The sequence below is a fragment of the Bos indicus genome, chromosome 19 (genome assembly GCF_029378745.1).
Source record: "Bos indicus isolate NIAB-ARS_2022 breed Sahiwal x Tharparkar chromosome 19, NIAB-ARS_B.indTharparkar_mat_pri_1.0, whole genome shotgun sequence".
Lineage (NCBI taxonomy): Eukaryota > Metazoa > Chordata > Mammalia > Artiodactyla > Bovidae > Bos > Bos indicus.
This window is the reverse complement of record NC_091778.1, coordinates 45,948,908-45,971,098: the sequence shown is the minus strand read 5'-3', so window position 1 is coordinate 45,971,098 and position 22,191 is coordinate 45,948,908. Positions and strand designations below refer to the sequence as shown.

Below are 22,191 nucleotides of genomic sequence, written 5' to 3'. Positions count from 1 at the left end.
TTCCAGCTGCATGACTGTCAGAGTGAGCCCACCCCTCTGCCTGTTTCCTCCTCCGCAAAGTGAAGCTAATAATACCATCTCGAAAGTTCTTAGGGACTAAGAGTCCACACCATGACTGTGGGTCACCAAGCAAATGTAAACTGTGGTCAGAGTTGGTGCTGGTTGAGCTGCCTGGGGGAGTAAGTTTGCAGGGTGGAAGGTAGGAGGCTCCAGCATGGCCAGGGCTGGCAGGGGTGAATTCCAGTGGAGGATAATCCTTCAGGGCTGGGCCTCAGTGGAGAGAGCTAGCCGGGCATGTGCGGGGCCAGCCAAGTGATGAGGCAGGTCTAAAGGAGGGGAGCATATTTGTAAAGCAGGGTCTGTGGCAGCCTTTTCCCAAGCCATACACTGCATTCCAAGCGCTGTTCTTCAGGGCGGCATGGGGTAGGGGTGGCCTGATCATTACTGTCCAGGATGGGGTCAGCCCCCAGGAGAAGGGGGAGAGCCCAGAACCTGGCTTGGGATCAGGCGACAGGCTAGCCCAGGGCCCTGCAGAGCTGCCTGCCAGCCTCTGGGACTTGGAGCCTCCAGCCCAGGCTCTGAGTTGAAGGCCTGCCTGCTTGTCTGCCGTCAGTCACCAGTCACGAGGCTGAGACTTTGCTTCCTGGAGGCTATGAGGAGCCTTCGTGTTTTTTTCCAGGCTTTTGCACTATAATCATGGCCAAATTCTCTCATGCATCAGGTTCTCATGTACAGAGTGGGGACCTTCCCCCCTGACCCCACCGCCCTGGCCAGTACCTCCCTACAGAAGGAAAGGGATGAATTGACAGACAGCCTGGACATTGATACTCCCTTCCCTGCCCCTGAGCCCTGGCCGGGCAGGAACTGGTCTGGATGTCCTCCCTACCAGACCAGCTTTTGCTCCCCATCTCCTTGTTGCAGGCCTCTTTCCCCACCGTCTCCCTCAAGGAGAGTCTCTGGACTCTTGCTGCCTTTGTCCTGCCTCTTGTGTCTGTGCCAGGACCCCTTCTGTCCTCCCCTGCACTGCTCCTGCCCCCCACCGCCCTGCCCGTCCCTCAACCGGGAGTGGGGCCTTCTGCCTTTCATTCCTGCCCTTTCGAGATCTCTCCCAGGCCAGGTGTGAGTATGTATGTCTTCAGGGCTTCAGGGTGGCAGCAGCTCTCCCCTCATAAAATTACACATCAGATAATGTCACCTGCTCCAAAGTTCTCCCACTGTGTCATCTACCCAGCCTCCCCTCTCCCCAACCACCACCACTTAAATAAAAGCCAGGAAGCTCTTTTCAGCTCGATAAGGTGAAAAATGGGGATGACAGCTGTGGCTTCCTCAGTCCCAGTTTTCCCCTGATGAGTATAACAAATACAACTGTCAGAGTTGGTATAATCAAACGTCAGATAAGATCACCAGCTGTTGGGAGGTCTCCGCGTAGGCAGACGGATGTCTTAATAGAGTCAGGATGGTTTGCAGAGCTTATCAAGCAGGAGCGATGTGACAGCTGAATAGCCCTTTGCCAGCGAACCAAAGAGCTGGCCGCAAGCTCCCGAGAGGGGCCGAGGAGAAAGGACAGTGACGGGAGAGAAAGGGATGGGAGTGGAGCAGAAAAGGGAGATAAAAGGCCCGGGAGGATCTGGACTCGGCTCCTGCTCTGGGCTGGGGAGGAGCGGGGAGCCCGCGCTGCCGGCCTCCTTCCTCCAGGAGCACTGGTAATGGTAGTAATAGCAACCGTCATCTGTGGAGCCTCAAGTGAGGGTCTGGGTGACGGGGAGCTGAGTGGTTTACAGACTTTTGCTCTCGTAGTCCTTAACCATCTTCCTGTGAGGTGGGTCATCCTTTCAACCACCGACATAGGCGAGGCTTGGTAATGGGGCCGAAGTGAGACAGCAGGGGCCGCACACCAAGGCACGTCCCAAAGCCTGTTCCCTCAACCCTGGCTTTACCTGAAAGCGTCTCTTGGGCTTCCTGAGCATCGAGCCCTGAGGAACAGGAAACCCAGAGGCTTGGGTCACCGCGTCCCCTGTACCACCTGGAGCGCAGCTGCCCTGTGACGCCCCTGGGATGGTACCACGTGTGGTTGGAAGTGTTCGCAGTGGGGCATCGTCCAAGCCAGGCAGGCGTCTCTGGGCCAGAGCCAGCGCCCAGCCCTTTCTCACTGCTCTTGGACCCATGCCAGCTTGTTGACACTTATACAGTGGTCACTGGTGTCGAGAACTAGGAGCCCAAAGCGTTTCTGGGTGAGAAGCTCAGGGATGTGTCTGCTCAGTGGGTGAGGGTGCCGCCCCCTTGACTGGCCTTGGCTTGTATTGGGTTGGCCAGAAAGTTCATTCAGGCTTTTTCATCGGATGTTGCAGGAAAACCCAAACGAACCTTTTGGCCAACACAATAGTAGGCGGGCTAGACAGCGTCTTTTACCCTGCGGGAGTTGGTTCTATAGTATTAGTCATAACCACCCCACCACCTCCAGACCAGTACATGTACTCCCTGGCTGGAGCTCTACCTCTGATGCCACGAAGCAGCCTCTTTCCTTTGGGGCAGCTCCTGCTGCCCACGTATGAGTTTTTTGGGGAGAATCTATAGATAGCGTTGCAGGACTTTTCAGCAGGGAGCCAGGCTTGGACCTGGCTCCTGGGTGGAGAACCTCTCTTTTTAATTTAATTAATTTATTTTTGGCTGTGCTGGGTCTTCGTTGCTGCTTGTACTGGGCTTTCTCTAGTTGTGGCAAGTGGGGGTTACTCTCTAGTTGCGGTGTTCAGGCTTCCCACTGTGGTGGCTTCTCTTGCTGGAGAGCACAGCCTCTAGGGTGCGCGGGCTTCAGTAGTTGTAGCTCTTACATTCCAGAGCCTGCGGTCAGTAGTTGTGGCATACTGGCTTAGTTGCCCCTTGGCAAATGGGATCTTCCGGGACCAGGAATCAAGCCCATGTCCCCTGCATTGGCAGGCGGGTTCTTTACCACTGAGCCACCAGGGAAGCCCCTTTTCCTCTTTTTTTGAGGAAAGGTGGGTGAAATAGGGCAGAAAGGACCCAGCTACTCCCAGAAACTCTCTCCAGTCTCCTATAATTCGGCTGTGTCATCTCCCCTGTTCAGAAATGGCAACTCTTTGGGTTTCAGATCAGGGGACTCAACCCTTTGTGACCGCTTTGTCAGCCTCGCCTCATTCTGCTCCAGGCCTCCACTTCAGCCACAGCCGCTCCCATTCCTGGAACCCTCACCTCCGCCCACCTCATTTTCAAATCTCAGAGGTCCTACCTGCTTTTCAAGGCCACTACAAATGCCATCCTTTCTATAAGGTCTTCCTGGATCATCCACCCCAAAATGACTTTCTGCAACATTTTGTCCTGAGTGGCATTGGAACCAGCTAGCATTCAGGTTATTGGAGAAGGAAATGGCAACCCACTCCAGTATTCTTGCGTGGAGAATCCCAGGGACGGGGGAGCCTGGTGGGCTGCTGTCTATGGGGTTGCACAGAGTCAGACACGACTGAAACGACTTAGCAGGAGCATTCAGGTTATGCCTTTCCTTAGAAGGTCTCCCCACTCTGCTGGGGAGCTCCTGATGGTGGGGGACAGTGGTTTTGGCTCATTCCCACACTGAGCATGCAGTCCTGTGTGTGCTTATAGAATTGAGTTTGTGCATTTCCTGGCCTCTCCCCAGGATACCGCTACGTGATTCTGGACATCCCCCTGCTTTTTGAGACCAAGAAACTGCTCAAGTACATGAAGCACACCGTGGTGGTATACTGGTGAGTGTGTGGCATGGCCTGGCCCCACCGAGGCTGGAAAGGAGCACCCCCTGGGTAAGGCGCGTACCTGTGAAATGGCCCATCGCATTTTACCCTTTCCCCACGTGGTGACCAGGAGGCCCAGGGGGTTTGGGTAGCAGTGCCCTGAGCCTGTAGAAACTGACCTCTATAGAGCCAGGCCCAGATATGCCTGGGGTAGATGGGGGAAGTGTTGGCCCCCAGGTGTCTCTCTAGTGCTTGGGAAGGGCTCCCCCTGCTGGTTCTTGGAGGCATTTCAGCCCAGATGCTGGGCCCTGCCCTGGGGGACCATGTTCTTATTCAGTGGTTTCCTTTTCCCTCCTGTAACGCTTCTCAACTTTCCAAACAGCTCCCACATCAATTTACCTCTCAACATAAGGTAGTCAGGACAGGAGTTGATATTTCTTGGGTATGGGAAACTCAAGGCAGGAGTTACAGAATTTGTCTAGGGTCACCCACTGGCAATATGTATGAACTGAAAGTTGCAGAGAGGGAGCTGTCAGAACTCAGCTAAAGAAGGTGCTTTGTTCTCAGAATCCCTCAGGATGTGGAGCAGACCGGCATCCAGGTTTGGCAAACAAGAGGATCAAACTGTCAGAGAAAATGAGTCATAGTCCCAGTGGGGTGTGAGTGTAGATGAGGCTTCAGGGTGTCTCTGCCTTCCAGAAACTTCCGGGATGCCACCCACAGATACAGCAGACACAGAGGTGGGCCCTTGGCTCTGCAGGTATTTTGGGCACAGGGTGTTTCTCAAGAGACTAATGCAGGGGAGGCTCCTGGAACACCGGAGGCAGGGCCTGGAGTGCTCAGCGCCCCCAGCATCACTTGCCCTCCCAGCTCCTAGCCCTGGGCTGTCATTTAAAGGCAGCCTGAATCTACTGAGCCTGGAGCAGGGACTCAGGCCTCCTCTTCTCTCCCCCGCTGGAGCAGGGACTCAGGCCTCCTCGTCTCTCCCTCGCTGGCCTGTGTCTACCCGTGTAAACCTGTAGCCTCTCTGGCTTCTTTGTTCCCTGTTTGGGAAAGACTGTCAACTGAGGCCAAGCAGACTCCATGAAAACAGTTCTCTTTGCCTTGGAGTTTTAATATAATTCCAAACTTTGTACCAAGGGATCAGAAAAAAAAAAAAAAACCCACCTCAGAGTATCATGTTTAAGTGAAAGTGTTAGTCGCTCAGTCGTGTCTGACTGTGATTCCATGGACTGTACCCTGCCAGGCTCCTCTGTCCATGGAATTTTACAGGCAAGAATCCTGGAGTGGGTTTCCATTCCCTCTTCCAGGGGATCTTCCCGACTCAGGGATTGAACCCAGGTCTCCTGCTTTGCAGGCAGATTCTTTGTCCTGAGTAAACAAATTAGGACCTGGTTGCATCTGCAGTCACCAGGTGACTCAGGCCTGCGTTTCCCACCTTCCTCCTCCCATGCTTTCCTTTTGCCAAGAGACAGCTGTGGCTCCTGGCAGATAGATGGGGCTTTGTGGATTTGCCAGCTTCCCAGGAGATCCTCCAGCCCCACTCACTGGCCAGAGCCTTCCCAGCATCCCAGGTACCATACATCCCCCGCTGTTATCATATGTGGTTGTATGACTCTTGAGAGTACCCAGGAGATAAATGAAGGATTATCTGTCTTTCATAAAAGGAATCTACACTCAACAAAAATAAGTCCATCCCCACATGGACTCCTTTAACTGGCAAACTACCCCTTGGGCATTTGAGCTAATATGGGGGATTTACCAAAGTGTGATTATACCAAAATGTGATTATTCACTTTTTTGAGGAGCTTGCCAATTGTTGGGTAAATGTTTGGGCAAAAATTCACTTACCCCAAACAACATCAGTCCTTAAACTAACCACATGGGACTCCTGCTGAGCTCCAGGCAGGGCCGTCGGCGAGTTCTGCCTTCACATCCCGGGAGGCCCACTGGTCTCAGCCTCACCCTCTAAAGGATGAATGCTCACTTGTGGCCCCAAGCCGTCTCCATTCTCTCAGCCAGACTTTCCCAGCCACAGATCTGCAGAGTCCCTGACAAGGATTGCATATAGTCCTTGTTCTCAGCCTGGTGGGAACTGGCCCCATGACCTTGACAGCATGCTATCCTCCTAACAAAGGAAGTCAGAAGTCCTACCAACTTTTCAAGGCCAGTACAAACGCCATCTTTATACAAGGTCTTCCTTGATTGGTCAGCCAGAAATGACTTTCTGTCACGTTCGGTCCTCAGTGACTTTGGAATTGGCTAGTGTTCAGGTTATATCTGTCCTTTCTATCTTGACATCCCAGGAGGTCCTCAGGTCTAGGCCACAAGTAGACTAAAGGGACTAAATTGTAGTCATCAGATCTTCCCATCCTATAACTGGAAAAACTCTGGCCCAGTGGCAAAGCAGAGATACCCCCAGACGGCAGAAAACAGCTGCTGCAGCCTTTTACCCCCTTGTTCCCATCTAGGGGCTTAGGCAGTCAGAGAGCTAGGGGGCTGGTAGAGATGACCTTGCTCCAGAGGACAGCTGGACGATGCCTGTGTAGCCAAAGCAGGACAGGGAGCTTGCTGAGGAAGGACCAGGCAGTAACATCAGAGCGGGCAAGAGAGGCAGTCTTTGTATTTTCTCTGGAACTGGGAGACTGGGTGCTGCTCGGCCTACTGTGCAGTGCTCAGTCCTGTCCCAAGGGCTAAGGGGATCCAGTTCTCAAGTCCTTGCTCCTGTTGGAAGCATGTTGGGGCATATCTCTTCTTCCATGCCCTCCAGCCCAGCGGCCACCGTCTCAGCACAGTCCTTGTGCTCTGAATGTGCCGGGGTGGGTGTGGGGAGAAGAGGAGAGGGCTCTTTGTGGAAGCCCAGGAAGCTGATTTTTATGCCGCAGGCCCTGGTCCCCAGGGGAACTGCAGGACGCATTTAGCTTGCAGACCCAGGCCTTTCAGTAAAGGTCATCCATCCAAGGATGCAGGATGTCGCTGATTCCAGGTGACCAAATCCTCCCATCTTAAAACCAAGGAATCTCAGGCCTGGTAGCCAAGCAGAGAGACCCTAGATGGCAGAAAACAGCTGCTGCCCCTCTTTCCCCTCCCCATTTATACTAAGGGGCTTAGGTAGCCCACAGCGGTGCTAGGGTGCTCATGAAGAGTGGGGTGAGGTGGGGGGAAGCCCGAGCTTCCAGGGCTGCCCACCCCTGTAACAAGGGAGGAGGAAGTCCAGAGCCTGCAGTGCCTGAGCAGCCCTTCTGCCTGGTCCATAGTGACCGAGACACGCAGCTGGCCCGGCTGATGCGGCGGAACAACCTGAGCCGTGAGGACGCGGAGGCCCGGATCAAGGCCCAGCTGCCCCTGAAGGACAAGGCCCGCATGGCCCGCCACGTTCTAGACAACTCGGGCGAGTGGAGCGTCACCAAACGCCAGGTGGTCCTCCTGCACACGGAGCTGGAGCACTCCCTGGAGTACCTGCCACTGCGGCTCGGGGTCCTCACGGGGCTGGCTGGCATTGTCGGTCTGCTCTACTTTCTCACCCACTACCTCCTGCCTTCCCCCTAGCTGGACCCTCCAAGGCAGGAACTGCTGGGTCTCAATCTCCTCAGAGGCTGAAACCAGGTAACAAATGCATCGGGTTTCCTCCCAACTCCTCAACACACGCACTCTGGATCCGGGCTGGAGCCCTGCCCTGGGCCTTCCTTTCCTCTGGGCACATACGGCATGCGCTCCGAGGCAGGGAAACAGCCCTCTGTCAGCAGATGCTCCTTTCCACCTTCCCCAGAGCCCCTCCCTATGGAACCCCCCACAGAATAGTGTCCATGAGAGGCTGTGACAGTAACACTGAGAGACTATTGTTAATTTCTTGTGGGTGGGGGTGAGGAGCGCTCTCAGGGGCTGTCACCAGTGTTTAAAGCTGGGAGGATCCCTGGGCCTGAACCGTCTCCAAGCACATGCGCCATCATGGCCAAAATGTCCTCTTAGTAGACATCGGGGAATCAGTTTGGACCAAAGGCTGCCCCCTTCAAGCAGGATTCCCTCGTAGACTGAAGCCCTCAGCCAGGATACAGTAAGGATTCGCTTATGGGCGATGCTATATCCGGGCAGAGGCCAGGCCTCTTCTGAGATGACCCACCGCCCCCCGTGGTATTTCCCCAGCACTCCCTGCAGCCCACTCCCTGCCCCCTACCACTCTACCTCCCTGAGCTCTTGGTGGTCCACATGCACCTGGATTTTTCTTGCCTCTGTGCCTTTGCCTTGCTGCTCCCCAATCTAAAATAACCCTCCCCCCACCCCCCAACTGGGTACCTTCTAGCTCAGGCACCACCTGAAGCTCCAGGAGGGATTAGGTGCTCTGGGTCACCACCCTGCCACCACTACCATGTTTTACCTGAATCCACAGTATAATAATCAACTAAAAGCTGGTTGGTCTCTCCTAGACTGTAAGCCCTTTGCGGGCAGGAACTGTGTCTTATTCATCTCTGTTCCTGGTGCAGAGCCTGAGTTGCCACTGGTGCTGAATAAAGTGTGTTGATCTGAAATGCCCCATGCTGCCACTGTACCCCCAGCATCACTGACCAACTGAGATTCCCAGACTCCACTCATACCATTTGGGCTTAAGCATGGCCTCCTCCCACACTAAGACCTGGGCCCCTCACTCCCCCAGCCCTAGAAGGTACAGTCGCCCTCTTGACTTCATCCAGGAGGATTCAGCCAGGTCCTAACGTACCTGTGTGAGAGGAGTGGAGGTGCTGGGGCAGCCTCACGTCCACGTACTCCATCTTCCTTCCCCAACCCAATTAGACCAGTGTGGACATCAGCTTCCTCTTGCCAGAGCCAGCAGACCTGCTGATGTGTTGATCCTGCGGCCAGCAGCCTATTAAAGCCAGAAATGAGTGTGACAAATGAGACTGCTGTGGTGGCCATATTCAGTGCCCCCTTTCCCCGAGCTGCTCATACTTGAGAGACCAGCTCATTAACTCACTGCAAACCCAGGAGGGGCCGAAGCTGGTCAAGGAGGCTGCAGAGTGGGTCCAGGGCTGGATGAGAACGGCAGAGGGTGGCGGCTGCTTCTGCGGTTTGAGACCCAGAAAGGGGGGAAAGGAGGGAAGGGTATGGACCTCTCCCAGCACCATTACCCCAGTCATGGAGAAGATGGCTCCTTGTGAAGACGTGTGATATACTGACACCACTGCATTGTGACACCCAGAGGTAACAGTGATTATTCTGATTCCCCGCCCAGAGGGATGATCTGGTTTGGGTCAGAGCCAAGGTTCAGAAGACTGCCCGCTGTGTCCCAGGGCCTACAGGGAGGGAGCAGACCTGGGATTCCTCTGGCCCATTAGGCTCTGTCTCCTACCTGTGTGACCTCCTGTCTTCATGATGTTTATATCAAAGAATCTAATGGAGGACCACGGAAACCCTTTGCAAACAGTAAAGCTCGAGTTATTTTCTTCCCTGCCCCAGTATACCAAATTGGATGCAAGAATGTCAGAGGATGGCCAGTCTAGAAGGTGTGGAGAAAACGCCATCCCGGCCTCTTCCCATGCTTGGTGGCCCAAGGTGCCTTACAGGAATACTACTTCCTCTGGGGCATCACTGCGTGTCTCGGTCGCTCCGGAGCCCCTTGGATAAAGCAAGAACTTGTCCCCCGATCCCGCAAGCCCTGGTCCCGCGACCCGGCGGCACCCTCCGCTCCGGCCGGCAGGTGGCAGCACCCGCCCGGATTGGGGTCGGGCTTCGGCGACCGGCGCCAGCCAAGCGATCACTAACTTTCTCCCGGTGGCGTTCCCGTCTCCTCCGGGGCCGCGGCCGGCGTCAGATTCCCCGGCAGCGGCGGAGGCGCGGGCGCGCGGCCGGGCCCGGGGCGCTAATTAACAAGCCGTGCGGCTCGCCGCGTCCTATTTGCTGGAGCTGCGAGACCCGGGCCCCGCGGGGCGGAGGGACGTGTCCCCATTCCATCCCTGTGACAGGGTGACCAGTCTCCCACCCTCCAGCCGCACGCTCGGACCCTGCTGCTCTCCTTTAACCCACTTCCGGCCTCACCACCCCGGCGCGGAGCAGTAAAGACGCCGGCGAGGGCTGCAGGCGTATCCGCCTCCAGGCGCGGGATGAAGGGGACAGGCAGGCCCTTAAAACCATCCCCAGGCCCAGGCCGGCCCTAGGGTGCTTAGCAGAGCCTTATTGTCCAAAGCACCTCCCTCAGCTGTCTCCTGAAATCTCCCAACTCTGAGAAAGAGTGCAGAAGGTTGAGCCCCGGAAGCCCACGTAACCAACAGGCATAATCCCACGCTCTGGACCCCTAGTTCAATGCCCCTCCCACTACCTGCAGTACCTCGGTTATTGACGCCTCGGGTCTTTAGATAGTTATCGTCAACTCTTCTTCAGATGTTCAGTCTCTCTGTCCTTGGAGAGGGTGAAGGGAGGGGCAGGGGAAGGTTTAGGATCCTCCATTTAAGGAGCCACCAGGGCTAGAAATTGGATGGGAGGGGGACAGCCAGGGCAGCTGTGATAAAGGCACTCCAGATCAAGAGGAACCTGTCCTAGAGGCAGGAGAGGGAGCTGGGTGGCAGTGATGACCCGAGGCCACATGAAGTGGACAGGAGAGACCCCAGAGATGGCAGGTGAGAAGGAGGAAAACTCAGGAGGTGCTGAGGCACTGTGGGCCGGCCCTCCAACTCCTTCCTGGAAATGGGAGACTTGGCTAGTAGCTCCTCCATCCCACTGGCAGAACTGAGGCTGCACCCAGCTGGGGCCCAAAGAGCCTCCTCCCTTTGCTCCCCACCATCCCCTCCCCATCACTCAGATTCCAATACAATTTCCAGCTAACCAGCATGTCGATAGAACAAGTCGGGCAGCCGGATTGCTGGCCAATTACAGGAAATCATTCTGCTCCACAGCTCAGCGCCCAGGGAGAGGGAGGGAGGGAGGAAGGGAAGGGATGTGAGGGAGCAGGCACCCAGCTTGCAGGCTGGGAAGGGGCTCTGGCTTCAGGTGGAGCATGCAGTTCCCAGGGAGGGACTGGGATAGGAGAGCTGGGGTGGATAGGGAGGCTTCTGGGGCTGGGGGGTGTGGGCCAGCAGGGGTTCTTCCTCATCAGAGCTCATTCCCCAAGCCACAGAGATGAGAGCCAGGAGGAAAGGTGTCTGATTGGAGTAGAAGGGAGCAGAAGGGCAGATAGTGAGATTAGTCACCTCCAGAGTCCAGTGTTTGGGAATGAGGTTGGTACCCAGGCCTCCCTGGCCCAGAGGAACTCTGAAGGATCATCCCAATACCCAGAAGTGGGGCCCACATGGGCAGGACCTGTGCTTCACATCCAGCCATGGACCAAGGGGTCCAGACCCCCCTAAGGGGATCCTGGGGGGACAAGGAGAAGGGGTTTAAAGAGGAGGCACGGAGGAAAGGTGCTGCAGCCTGCAGCTGAGTGGTCCAGCAACAGTCTCACTTGGTGAAGGGCTAAGTCTGGAAGCATCCTTCAGGACTCCAGAAGGTGGGACACAGAAACATGGGAGGGGACAAAGTCTTCCCCACTTACCTTCCCAGGGCCTCTGCCTGGCCTTCAAGAAACTTTCCCTCCTCTCAAAGGGCCCCCCTCTCCCTCTCTCCATCCATCTGAATCTATCCCTACCTCCCTTGATGAGCCAGATGTGTTTGCCACCCCCCTCCCACCTCCCACCTGCATCCCTCATCACATCTTTCCCAGAACTGCCTTAACTACCTTCTGGCCTTGCCACCCAGTAGACCCTGAGGTCCCCCTGATTCCCAGCACCAATGATTAGCTCCCTTGAGTGGTGCTGGGCTCTATCCCAAAGCAGTGAAAGATCCTTGACTTATAGGAATTTCTCCAGGGACTAACTCCACCCAGCGACTGACGACTGTTGCTCTGTTTGTCTTGAACCCCAAAATGAGTTAGGGGTGACCCAGTGATCCCTTACCCTGCTCCAGGCTGTAGCCACCTCCTGGAAGCCCCCTCCCAGATTCCTCAGCATCTTTCTGCTCCTTCTCCCCCATTCTAAACTCTCTCCTTCAAACCCCCATCAAAGGTGGAGCCTGGGTTAGATTCACCCCCCTCCCATTCCCCACCTTGGTCATCCCAAGGGTACACAGCCAGGCAGACACCCCGGAGAGAAGATAGATCTCTGTGCCCCATGCACCAGGCACGCAGCTGTGCTCAGGAAAAACGCTGAATGAATGCAGTTGACTGGCAAGGCCGGCTTCAAAGTGGTGGGTGCATCGAGAGGGAGGGTCAGGGCCCTGGGGCCACTCCTACCCCAGGATCCCTGCCAGAGCCCACAGGCTTGGACGTCCGGAATGGGGGTGTCGGGGCTGTCCCCTTTGTACAAAGCAGGCACCCTCAGCTCTGAGAGATTGAGATCAAGCCGCGGCTCGGACCTGTAAGAGTCGCCTTTCGCGGGCCCTCCCTCGGGCGCTGCCTCTCGCGGGCCCAGGGCCCAGTGCTCGGCGATCCGGAAGAGGGCGCCCCTCCCGCCTTTCCTCCCGCCCTCGTCCTCGGTGCCCCCGGCCCGGGCGCGCAGCGCTCCGCTGCCCACAGGCTCCGCGCCATCGATCGGGCCGCGGGGACCCGGGCGCACCGCCCCTCCACCCCTCGCTTTTCGCTTTTAATTGAAGTTTGTTTGAGCAGAGTGCAGAGCGGGCAGAGGCAGAAACCAAATATTTAGTTGCTGCAAATTGGCACCTCCAGATCAATTACCCGGCCCGTGTCAAGGCCTGCGCCGCCCCTGGCGCCCCGCGGAATCTCAATGCCGGGCTGCCCCTGCCCGGGCGGCCCGCGCCGCCCGCCTCCATCCCGCTGCACGTTTCTCATCAGCTCCAGCCATACATCACCCGTGGCCGCGAGGGGAACAGATTTTCAATGGGAAAAGTTCCCCGGGAGGGTCCTCGTTGCTGATTCCCGCCGCGCCCTGTGCTGTCTGCCCTCCACCCCTCCCGTCTTCACCCGGCCTGTCAGATTAGACGGGAACAGCCCGGGAGGTAAAAGTGAGATAAAGAGGGAGGTCCAAGGCAAGGACTTTGGGTCACATGGATTGACCCAACCTTAGTAAGTCCTCTTATCCTCTGAGTGGCTCAGGAGATGTTCCTTATGCTCCTTGAACCTCAGTTTCACCACCTATAATATGGGGCTCAGGCTTCATATTGTGGGGGGGCCAACACTGCAGAGAGACCTTGCCTGGCTCTGGGCTGGTACATCGTGGCTCTATTTCTTAGCTCTGCTAGGGGGTGAACATCTTCTAGAATGAAATGAGGGACCTTGGGTTTGTAAGCCCTTCAACCAAACTACTGGAGAATACCCAAGGGAGAGCAGGGGGTGGCCAGCCCTCTAGAGTCTCTGGCAGAAGCTGGGCAGGCCAGGGCACGTGGGGGCAGGCTCCATCAGGAAAAGCTTTGATCAACAGCCCGGGTCCATCAGGGCACAATCGGAAGAGGAAGTGCTTCTCCAGTACCAAAGACAGAGAGTTAGCTGGGCCTGAAGGAGGGCCGTGGCCTCAGAGGTGGGCCAGGGGAGTGAAACAGGAGGGAAGGGGACAGGGCACAACTTTGGAAAAACTGACATAGCCCAAGGACACAACATAAACTGATAAGAATTAAATGGGTCCAAGATGGCAGACAAGCCAACTTCAACTAGCCCTTGATCCTCAATCAGCAAGCTAAATGACACACCCAGAGGCACCATGACAGTTCCAAGGCACCATCAAAAGGCCAAAAATTGGGCAGTGGCCCAGTTCCTGGAAATCTCCATCCTTTCCCCAAATTGTTAAAGTAATCCTCCCACTCATTAGCCTATGAAGTAATCCAGCCCATAAAAGCTAACCACGCCATATTTCACAGGGCTGCACCTGCCCTCTGCGATGGCCCACACTCTGTCTATGGAGTGTGCTTCTCTGTGAATCAATCCACTTCTTACCTATCCCTTTGTCTCTCACTGAATTCTTTCTGCAATGAGACATCAAGAACCTGCGCTTCATTACTGTGGGTTGTGGCTGGGGGTTCGAGTCCTAGCCTTGTGGGTTAGAGTCCCAATCTGAGGTAAATGGTTTCAGAAGGAGGCTGGAGGGATCTGAAGGAAGGGCACCAAAAACTGAGTCCCAGGAGGCCGCGCCCATGGTGGGGGCATGGGGGCGAGCCCTACAGAGGAATCGGAAAACTGGGCTGCAGTTGAGGCTTGCCTTTTCCTGCTGTGTGACCCTGTGTCAGTTACTTAACCTCAGTTTTCCCAGGGCTTCCCTGGTGGCTCAGAGGTTAAAGAGTCTGCCCGCAATGCGGGAGACCTGGGTTCAATCCCTGGGTCAGGAAGATCCCTTGGAGAAGGAAATAGCAACCCACTCCAGTATTCTTGCCTGGAGAATCCCATGGATGAAGGAGCCTGGTGGGCTACAGTCCACGGGGTCGCAAAGAGTCAGACACGACTGAAGGACTTCACTTCCCATGTGTAAAATGGGGTTGACACCCTCTCACTCCCAGAGCCTTTGTGAAGAATGAAGGAGATGATATCTGGGAGAGGGAGAGACAAGGAAACTCCCAGACAGACTTCGAGGGAATGGTGCTGAGTCTGTGCGAGTTCCCATGCTTAGCCTCACTTCCATTCCAACAGCTTCCTTGAGGGAACTGGAGTTAAACGGTTTGGCATTTTTAAATGGCTGACCCGTCAAACAAAGTGACAGGCGCTCTAAGTGGAAGCAGAGGTGTTGGGGGAGGCGGTGACTGCCAGGTTTCTTGCTCTGAGAGCCCTTCCTTCACCCATCTCACCTTAAAGAATCTCCGGGCTGTCTGTCCCTTCTTCCCACCTCCACCTCCCCTCAGCCAAGAGACCTGTGTCCCCACTGAAGGGCAGGAGTCATCCATGCCTGGAGGAAAATTTTCTCCTATCAAGTCCTGATGGAAGTCAAGGCTAAAGCCCCCATGGTAAGTAGACTCACTCCTCAACTTCTTGATTTTCCCAACTGTGAAATGGGACCACAGATGGTGAGCCATTAATTACAAGGTGGCTTTTGGACTGGTGGGCAACCTCTAAAAGCTTCTGAATCCATTGCCCCACCCTCCACACACCTCCTACCCACCCCTTTCCCATACCTGCAACAAGATTATCTCCGCTGGCAAAAACCCCACCAGCCTCTTTGGGGATGGCCACCACCATTTGTCAAGTCAGGAAGTCCATCTGATGGTCTACCTTAAATGTCTCACTGTTTCCTTCAGGGAAAAGTTAAAGAACGAACAACAAAAGATAAATGTTCACGGCGAGGAGATGCCACACTATTTTTTAAAAAATACCTCCAAAGAGGGTGTGGGGTGGGAATTACCTTCGGACACAATGCTCTTTACACTAAACATCTTGGCGATAAATATAGCTGTGTAATTCTTTTTTCTCCTTGGCAGAGAGAAAGGCTGAGGCTGGGCAGCAAGGCAGAGGGACCCGAAAATATAAATCAATATGTGACTTTAATATATGTGCTCTCGGTGTCTGTGTGTGCTGGGGGATTATTAGTAACCTTGATTCCAGCTCAGTGTCCATGTGAGGCGGGGAGACACACGGCCCCCAGGGAGGAGAAGAGAAATTAGGAAGCCAAATTCTTCTCCTGATTGACACCTGGGTAAACATTATCCCCGGCAGAAGGAGAAGAAAAAAAGATCAATGCTGGGTATTTTTATCACGTTCCAGGACGGACAGGGAGGGAAATTAAAGAAACAGTCCCCTAGCCTCATTGAATGTGCTCATCTTCAAGGAGGAAGCAAAAAGGGTGGAAGCCATGTGGGGAGGGCGAGGGGAACTGACAGTGGGTGCATCCCAGGGGGCGTGGCCATTGCTTCTCTCACCCTGGGGCACTTACGTGAGTGGCAGCAGGTACAAAGGAGTCAGCCCGTTAATGCCAGGGCAAAGGCACCAGCTTTGATGGGGAAATCATAGGCCATGGAGTCTAACATGAGATCAGATTCTGGCTTCAACGGAGGGCCAAGAGGCATTAGTCTTAATGGGGTTGTTGGGGATATTTCTAGCAGGAGCTTTCCAGAGCATGGAGGGGGAGAGTGGCTTCAGTGGGGGCTGGGGGGAGTGAGTGGCCCAGGAGTGGTCAGCACCAACAGGGAGAGAAAGAGGCATCTCTCTGGTTGTTGTTCAGTTGCTCAGTCCTGTCCAACTCTTTGCGACCCCATGGACTGCAGCACACTAGGCTTCCCTGCCGTTCATCATCTCCTGGAGTTTGCTCAAACTCATGTCCATTGAGTTGGTGATGCCATCCAACCAACTCAACCTTTGTCATCCCCTTCTCCTCCTGCCTTCAGTCTTTCCCAGCATCAGAGTCTTTTCCAATGAGTCCAATCTGGATTGTCTTGGAAAGTGGGTCTCTGTTCTACAGACAAGAAAACCTGGCCTCCATCCCTTTGTTTCTGGCCTCCACCCCTTTGTTTCTGGCCTCCACCTCCTCCTGGTTATATGACCTTGACTAAGTCATTTGACCTCACAGAGACCCACCTGTCTTATCAGTAAAATAACGCAGGTAGGCTCTGCTCTTCTCATTTCACCGAATTTTTAATGGGATTATACAAAACCCTGAAGTGGTAAGGAGTTATTACTACCTAGAGCAACTCCGTGCAATAGAAATACAATGTAAGGCATGCACATGATTGGAAAGATTCTAGTAGCCGAATTAAAAGTGTACAAAGATGGACATCCCTGGTGGTCCCATGGTTAAGAATCTGCCTTGCAATGCAGGGGACATGGGTTTGATCCCTGGTCAGGGAATTAAGATTCCAGTTGCCATGGAGCAACTAAAGGATTCCTCATAATGCAAGACCTGATGCAGCCAAATAAATAAATATTTTTTAAAGTAAAAAGAAATGGGTGAAATTAATTTAAACCATATTTTAAAAATTCAATCCAGGCTATCTAAAACATTAGTGTTTCAACAAGTGATACTAGTTACATTACAAGTGCTCAGTGGCCACAGGTGTCAGGTGGCCACATATTGTTCAGTTGCTAACTTGTGTCCAACTCTTTGTGACCCCTATGGACTTCTTGGGATTCCCTGGTGGCTTAGAGGGTAAAGAGTCTGCCTGCGATGTGGGAGACCTGAGTTCGATCCCTGGGTTAGGAAGATTCCCTGGAGAAGAAAATGGCAACCCACTCCAGTATTCTTGCCATGGGAAATTCCATGGATGGAAGAGCCTGGTGGGCTACAGTCCATAGGGTGGAAAAGAGTCAGACATGACTGAGCGACTTCTTTTTGGACTTCTTAGGTGGTGCTAGTGGTAAAGAACTCACCTGCCAATACAGGTAGACATAAGAGACACAGGTTCAATCCCTAGGTTGGGAAGATTCCCTGGAGGAGGGGACAGCAACTCACTCCAGTATTCTTTCCTGGAGAATCCCATGGACAGAAGAGCCTGATGGGCTACGGTCCATAGTGTTGCAGAGAGTCAGTCACGATGGAAGTGAATTAGCACGCATGCACAGATTACAGCACGCCAGGCTTCCCTGTCCTTCACTGGCAACACACTGGACCAGCATAGATCTAGAACAAAAAACCCCACAGGCAAGGGGCTTCTGTCGCCTTAACAGTGGGGAGCGGCCCCTGTGAAGTGCAAGGTAGAGCACCCCTTTTTAGAAAGGCAATTTTGTGGCTGCAAATGGGCCCCCACAGGAGGCTTCCTGGGGGAGGCAGAGTGACAGCAGTGGTCCTCCCATCAGTAAGCCCACTGCAGGTCCCCAGACCTGGATAAGACCTGGGGCTGGGGTGGACACTGAGCTCCCCATCTGGCCACCCACCCCCCATCCCCAGCCCTCGGAGCAGCCTGAGGTGGAGAGAAGAACCTGCCAGCTGGTCTTGGAAACTCTTCAATCCTGGTGCTTCTGCTTCCTGGCTGTGAGATCGAAGGCAAAGGGATGGTCTTGATCAACGCCATTTCAGCAGGGGTGGAAAGGTTTCTTACACAATGCTTCCGAAGCTGTAAGCATGGGGTGTGGGAAAGAGAATGTGAGGCGGGAGGACAGGGGAGTCCCTTTCAAGGGCACCCCATCCTGAGTGGCTTTTGCTGGACATGTTCGCAGAGTCTACAGGGCCCACCCTAACTCCTGGGGGAGGCCAACTTCTGCTGCAGGAAGACGGCCAGGATGGAGGCCCAGAAAAGGTGTGATTCCCCAGGAGTCACCCAGCAAACCCAGAAAAAGCTTTGCTGGGAGCTCCCTGCTTTGGGGCCAGGCCACTTGGGTCTCGCTTCTCAGCTGCTCTCTCGCTTCTCAGCTGCTCTCAGCACTAGGATTTGTGGAGAGGAATGAACATGCCATTCCACATGTTTCAGGGCATGTTTCAGGGCAACTTGAGCGCTGGCAGGGAGGCAGCCTTCCTGAGTCTGCTGATGCTGGGAGCCAAGGAAGGAGGCAGCCTGGAACTCTCACCAGAGCCCGTGCCCAAGTGCCCCCAGCCCCTATTACCCACCAATTCCCAAAGTCCTGGCTGCAGAATTGTCCTGCCAGGGGAGGGATGTGGGGAAAGGCGCCAGGCTCCCCGGGACCAAGTGCTGCAGTGAGCCTTCAGTGACAGCTTTTGCAGACTCTGCAACCAAACGGGAGAGATGGGATTTCAGAAGATCTGAATCCTAGGAGGTCCAGCAAACGAGCTTCAGGAGATGCATGGACATATCTCCTGTCCCCATCACTGAAGGCAAAACTTTGAGTCTGTGCTTTTTTTCTAAGTTAAGGGTCTAAGCTTTTGTCAAGGCTTAGAGGCATCTGTGACTCCTGAAAGAATAAGAACCACTGCTCTAGACACACACACTCACAAATATACTCACAAATACACAACGCACTCACAAATACACACATATACTCACATAGACACACAAATATGTATATGCATAACCACATGTACAGACTTCCCTGGTGGCTCAGATGGTAAAGAATCCACCAGCAATGCAAGAGACCTGGGTTCGATCCCTGGGTTGGGAAGATCCCCTGGAGGAGGGCATGGCAACCCACTCCAGTATTCTTGCCTGGAGAATCCCCATGGACAGATAAGCCTGGTAGGCTACAGTCCATGGGGTTGCAAAGAGTCAGACATGACTAAGCACACACACAACTACATATACACACATGCACACATATACCCACATACACCCACATACACACACACTCCCTCTGGTTTCAGGTCTCTTCCACCTTGGCTCCACCCCGCGCAGTTCTGCCTCCATGGACATCCTCTCTCCAAAAGTGCTATAGTGACTTCTCTGGTGATCCAGTGCCTGGGACTCTGCGCTGTCAATGCAGGGGGTGTGGATCTATCCCTGGTCAGGGAACTAAGATCCTGCATGCTATGCAGTGTGGCCGAAAAAAAAAACAAAAAAAACAAACCCAACTGCTATTAGCCCATTCTTCCCAGTTAGAGACTGGCGATGATGCCCAGTGCCTACCAAATTCAACTGTGGACTCCTGGCTTTGGCATTCAAAGAGCCCCCCTACCATCTCGACCTCTCTTCCTGCCACAAAGAGGAATTTGTTTCCAGCCCAGCTTGTGGCTCCAAGTAACCTGCCATATATGGTCGACTCTCCCTGTCTCTGCCCTGGCCATTTCTCCTCCTGGGACATCCTTCCTTTCCACCTCCCCTCCCACTTAACTGGAATCTCAAGGCCTGCAGGACCTGGCTCATGTTGCCGCCTCCTCCATGAAACCTTCCTCAGCCTCATTAGAGTGTCTGCATTCCTCTAGTCCATCTCCCATGGTTCTTTGTGTGTCCCAGGTCCTGGATCCTCATCGCTCACAATCTCAGACTCTGGGTCACCAGACTGCACTTAACTTGTCACCCAGTGAAAACTGTAAACCCCTGGAGGGCGGGGCCTACAGGGTGGTGTCCGTGAATCCTCTCTGAATCCATCTCCAACCATCATACTTCCCGTCCCACTCACCTCCCCCCCAGCCCCCAAGGTAATACCAAGGTCAGGTGAGAGAGAAAAACAGATGAAGCCACATTTTGCAAATCACGATGTATACCCCGCTCAAGTGCTCCCCTCCTCCTAAGACTCTTCCTGGACTCCTGCCCGCCCTTGGCTTTGATCTGTCTGGTCCCTCCCCATCCCCCCAGGTCCAGATGTCGAGAGCCTGAGTGGCTCGATGGGAGAGACATGTGTCTCTCTGTCTCTGAGTCTGGATCTCGTCTGTGTTCCCGATAGACATCTAGCCTCCCCCATCAGACTGAGAATGGGAGGACCTACCTTTTCTGTTTTTTCTTTTTTTTCCTTTCTTTCCTCTCCCCATTCCATCAAATAAGGATTTCAAATAGCTCTCAGAGACACACGTGACAAGATACAAAATGAGAGAGGAAGTGGGGATAGAAGAGTCTTGCTTTCTCCTTCCCCAGGCACGGTCTCTGGCACCCAGCAAAGGGAAGCTTTCAAAGCCGCCCATCCTGAGCCCATTCATCCTCCTTCCCTGCGACCTCAAGTGCAGATGTGGCCAGCGCCCTCCTCCCTTGCCAACCCACCAGGCTCCATCCGCTGCCAACCCTGGCCCTACCATCCCGGCTCACCCGACCCGGCCCTTCATGCTCTGGCTCCTTCTCCCTCCTGCTCCCATCTGCAACCACAGCACATCTCAGCTGTCTGATTAACTCAATTGATTAATTAAGCTCTAATGAGCGCTGTGACTCACCCCTGCAGCTGCTGACCAGGAGGCCAGTGGTGCCAGGAAAGGCACCAGGGCCACAGGCAGGGGCTTAAGAGGGCCCAGGGGACAGGAAGCTCAGTGTTTGGTGCCCCTGGTAAGGGAAGCACAAACCTTGCCCTGGGCTAGGTCTCCTCCAGAGCCCTGGTGGATGAGGGATGTCCCGGGGGCTCTCTGGGCCAGGGGGTCAGTTCCAGAATGACACAGTTAGCATCTACCTGCTGAAGGTGGGGGCAGGGGGCAGGAGGTATTGATTGGCTGAGAGGTGCAGGAAGGGGACTAGACCCCCTCAGAGTCTCACCCTGACTCCCAGACCTTCACCTGCTGAGACCCAGCAGGCTGTGTGGAAGCCAGACCTGACCATAGGAGCCAGGCTTAGCCTTCCCAGCAGCGCCAATTCTGAGGTTTCTCCCACCCACAGAACTCCTTCCTAGCCAGGCATGTGGTCCAGGCACTTCCCCTGGACCTGGTTGCTGGCTGTCAATCCCAAATAACCACAGGGCTCCGCAGAATTCCAGCTCCCTATATTGCCAGCCTCCTCCACCACCCCTGACCACTGACTCACCCCTCCTCCAGACTCTATCCCCTTGTCTGGGTTCGGGAACAAATGCCCTCCATTAACAACGATAATCAGTGGAATGGAATCTTCCACCTCATAAAGTACATCTGTATCCATATTCTCCAGAATCTTGAAAGCTAGAGCCAGGGCTCATTTCTAGAAATGAGGAAACGGAGACTTCAGCTTGCCCTACCTAGATGACAACTGGGTTTTTTTCCTTGCTTCTCAGCCACTGAATTCATCTTGGGAAAACACTTCCTCTTGGACTTTGAGGCCTCCGCTTAGAAGTCCCTTGCCTCCCCAGCTCTAGGGAAGGGCCCTCCTATCATGTCACTGATGTTAAGTCGTTCATACTTGCCGTTGGGCCATGAGGCCAGCGGCACCCGATCCATCGCGGCTCATCCCTGCGTCCTGCTCAGGGCTTCACACCCAGCAAGGACATAATGAGCATGCGCAGAAGGAAGGCAAGAAGAAAAAAAGGAATGAATCACCACAAGTGGGAGGTATTCTGGTGCCCATTCTAGGGCTGGGAGAAAGGACAGAGCAAGGCGACCAGTGCGGGTGTTCTAGCCATGAGTTAAGCAGGCAATCCACCGTGTGCGTGGTCCATTGGACTGGGGAGCAAAGGGGTAAGCCCCTCCCCCTTCCCTCTGCAGGGAGAATATGGCGGGACTGGCCCAGTGAATCATGGGAGATGGGGTGGGCAGGGCAGGAGAGGGTGGGGAGGATGTAGCTCTGGGGTACTGAGGCTCCTTCAGGGGAGACAGGAGACCCAGCGGGGAGACAGAGCGCTGGTGGGAGAGTAAGACCTGGTTGGAGTCCTAGCTTTGCTTAACCGCTTGGTAGATTTTGGCCACGTGGCCTCCACAGTTAGGCCTGTGAACTGAGAAAGTCTGATGACGTGGCCTCTGGACCTGCTGTCCTCTTGTTGTGGGCTGGGAACCCTGGGGCCTCAAGAGACATCGGTGGCCAGAGGAAGTGAGTGCGATGGCGGGGGACAACAGGAGCGGGGTTTGTGACACCCCTGCTGCTGCGATGGGAGGGGCAGTCGCCATCAGGAGCCTTTGATCCCCAGGAAGAGCGCCCCCTCCCCTCCACTGCCCTCAGCCTCTCTGCTATTGCCGCTCCTCAGGTTCAGTTACCAGCTCACCTTTCAAATCGGTCTCCAGCCCGTAACTTTACTGGAGAAAATGATTATGTGACTATTTCAACCTTGCTCCAAACACTGTTTTAATTGGTTCTGGGAAAAGGCGATTTGGGC

General features: G+C 54.5%; 1 protein-coding gene across 2 annotated transcripts in view; it reads left to right on the top strand.

The window, feature by feature from the left end:
- The window catches only part of DCAKD (dephospho-CoA kinase domain containing), a 28,219-nt gene extending 19,971 nt beyond the window's left edge, over positions 1-8,248 (top strand). For both annotated transcript variants that reach the window (XM_019980766.2, XM_019980767.2), the window contains 2 exons: positions 3,650-3,737; positions 6,980-8,248. In XM_019980766.2, coding sequence (XP_019836325.2) covers positions 3,650-3,737; positions 6,980-7,271 — 380 coding nt within the window. In that variant the 3' untranslated portion in view covers positions 7,272-8,248. The remainder of the gene's footprint in view (positions 1-3,649; positions 3,738-6,979) is intronic.
- Positions 8,249-22,191: the final 13,943 nt, after the last annotated feature.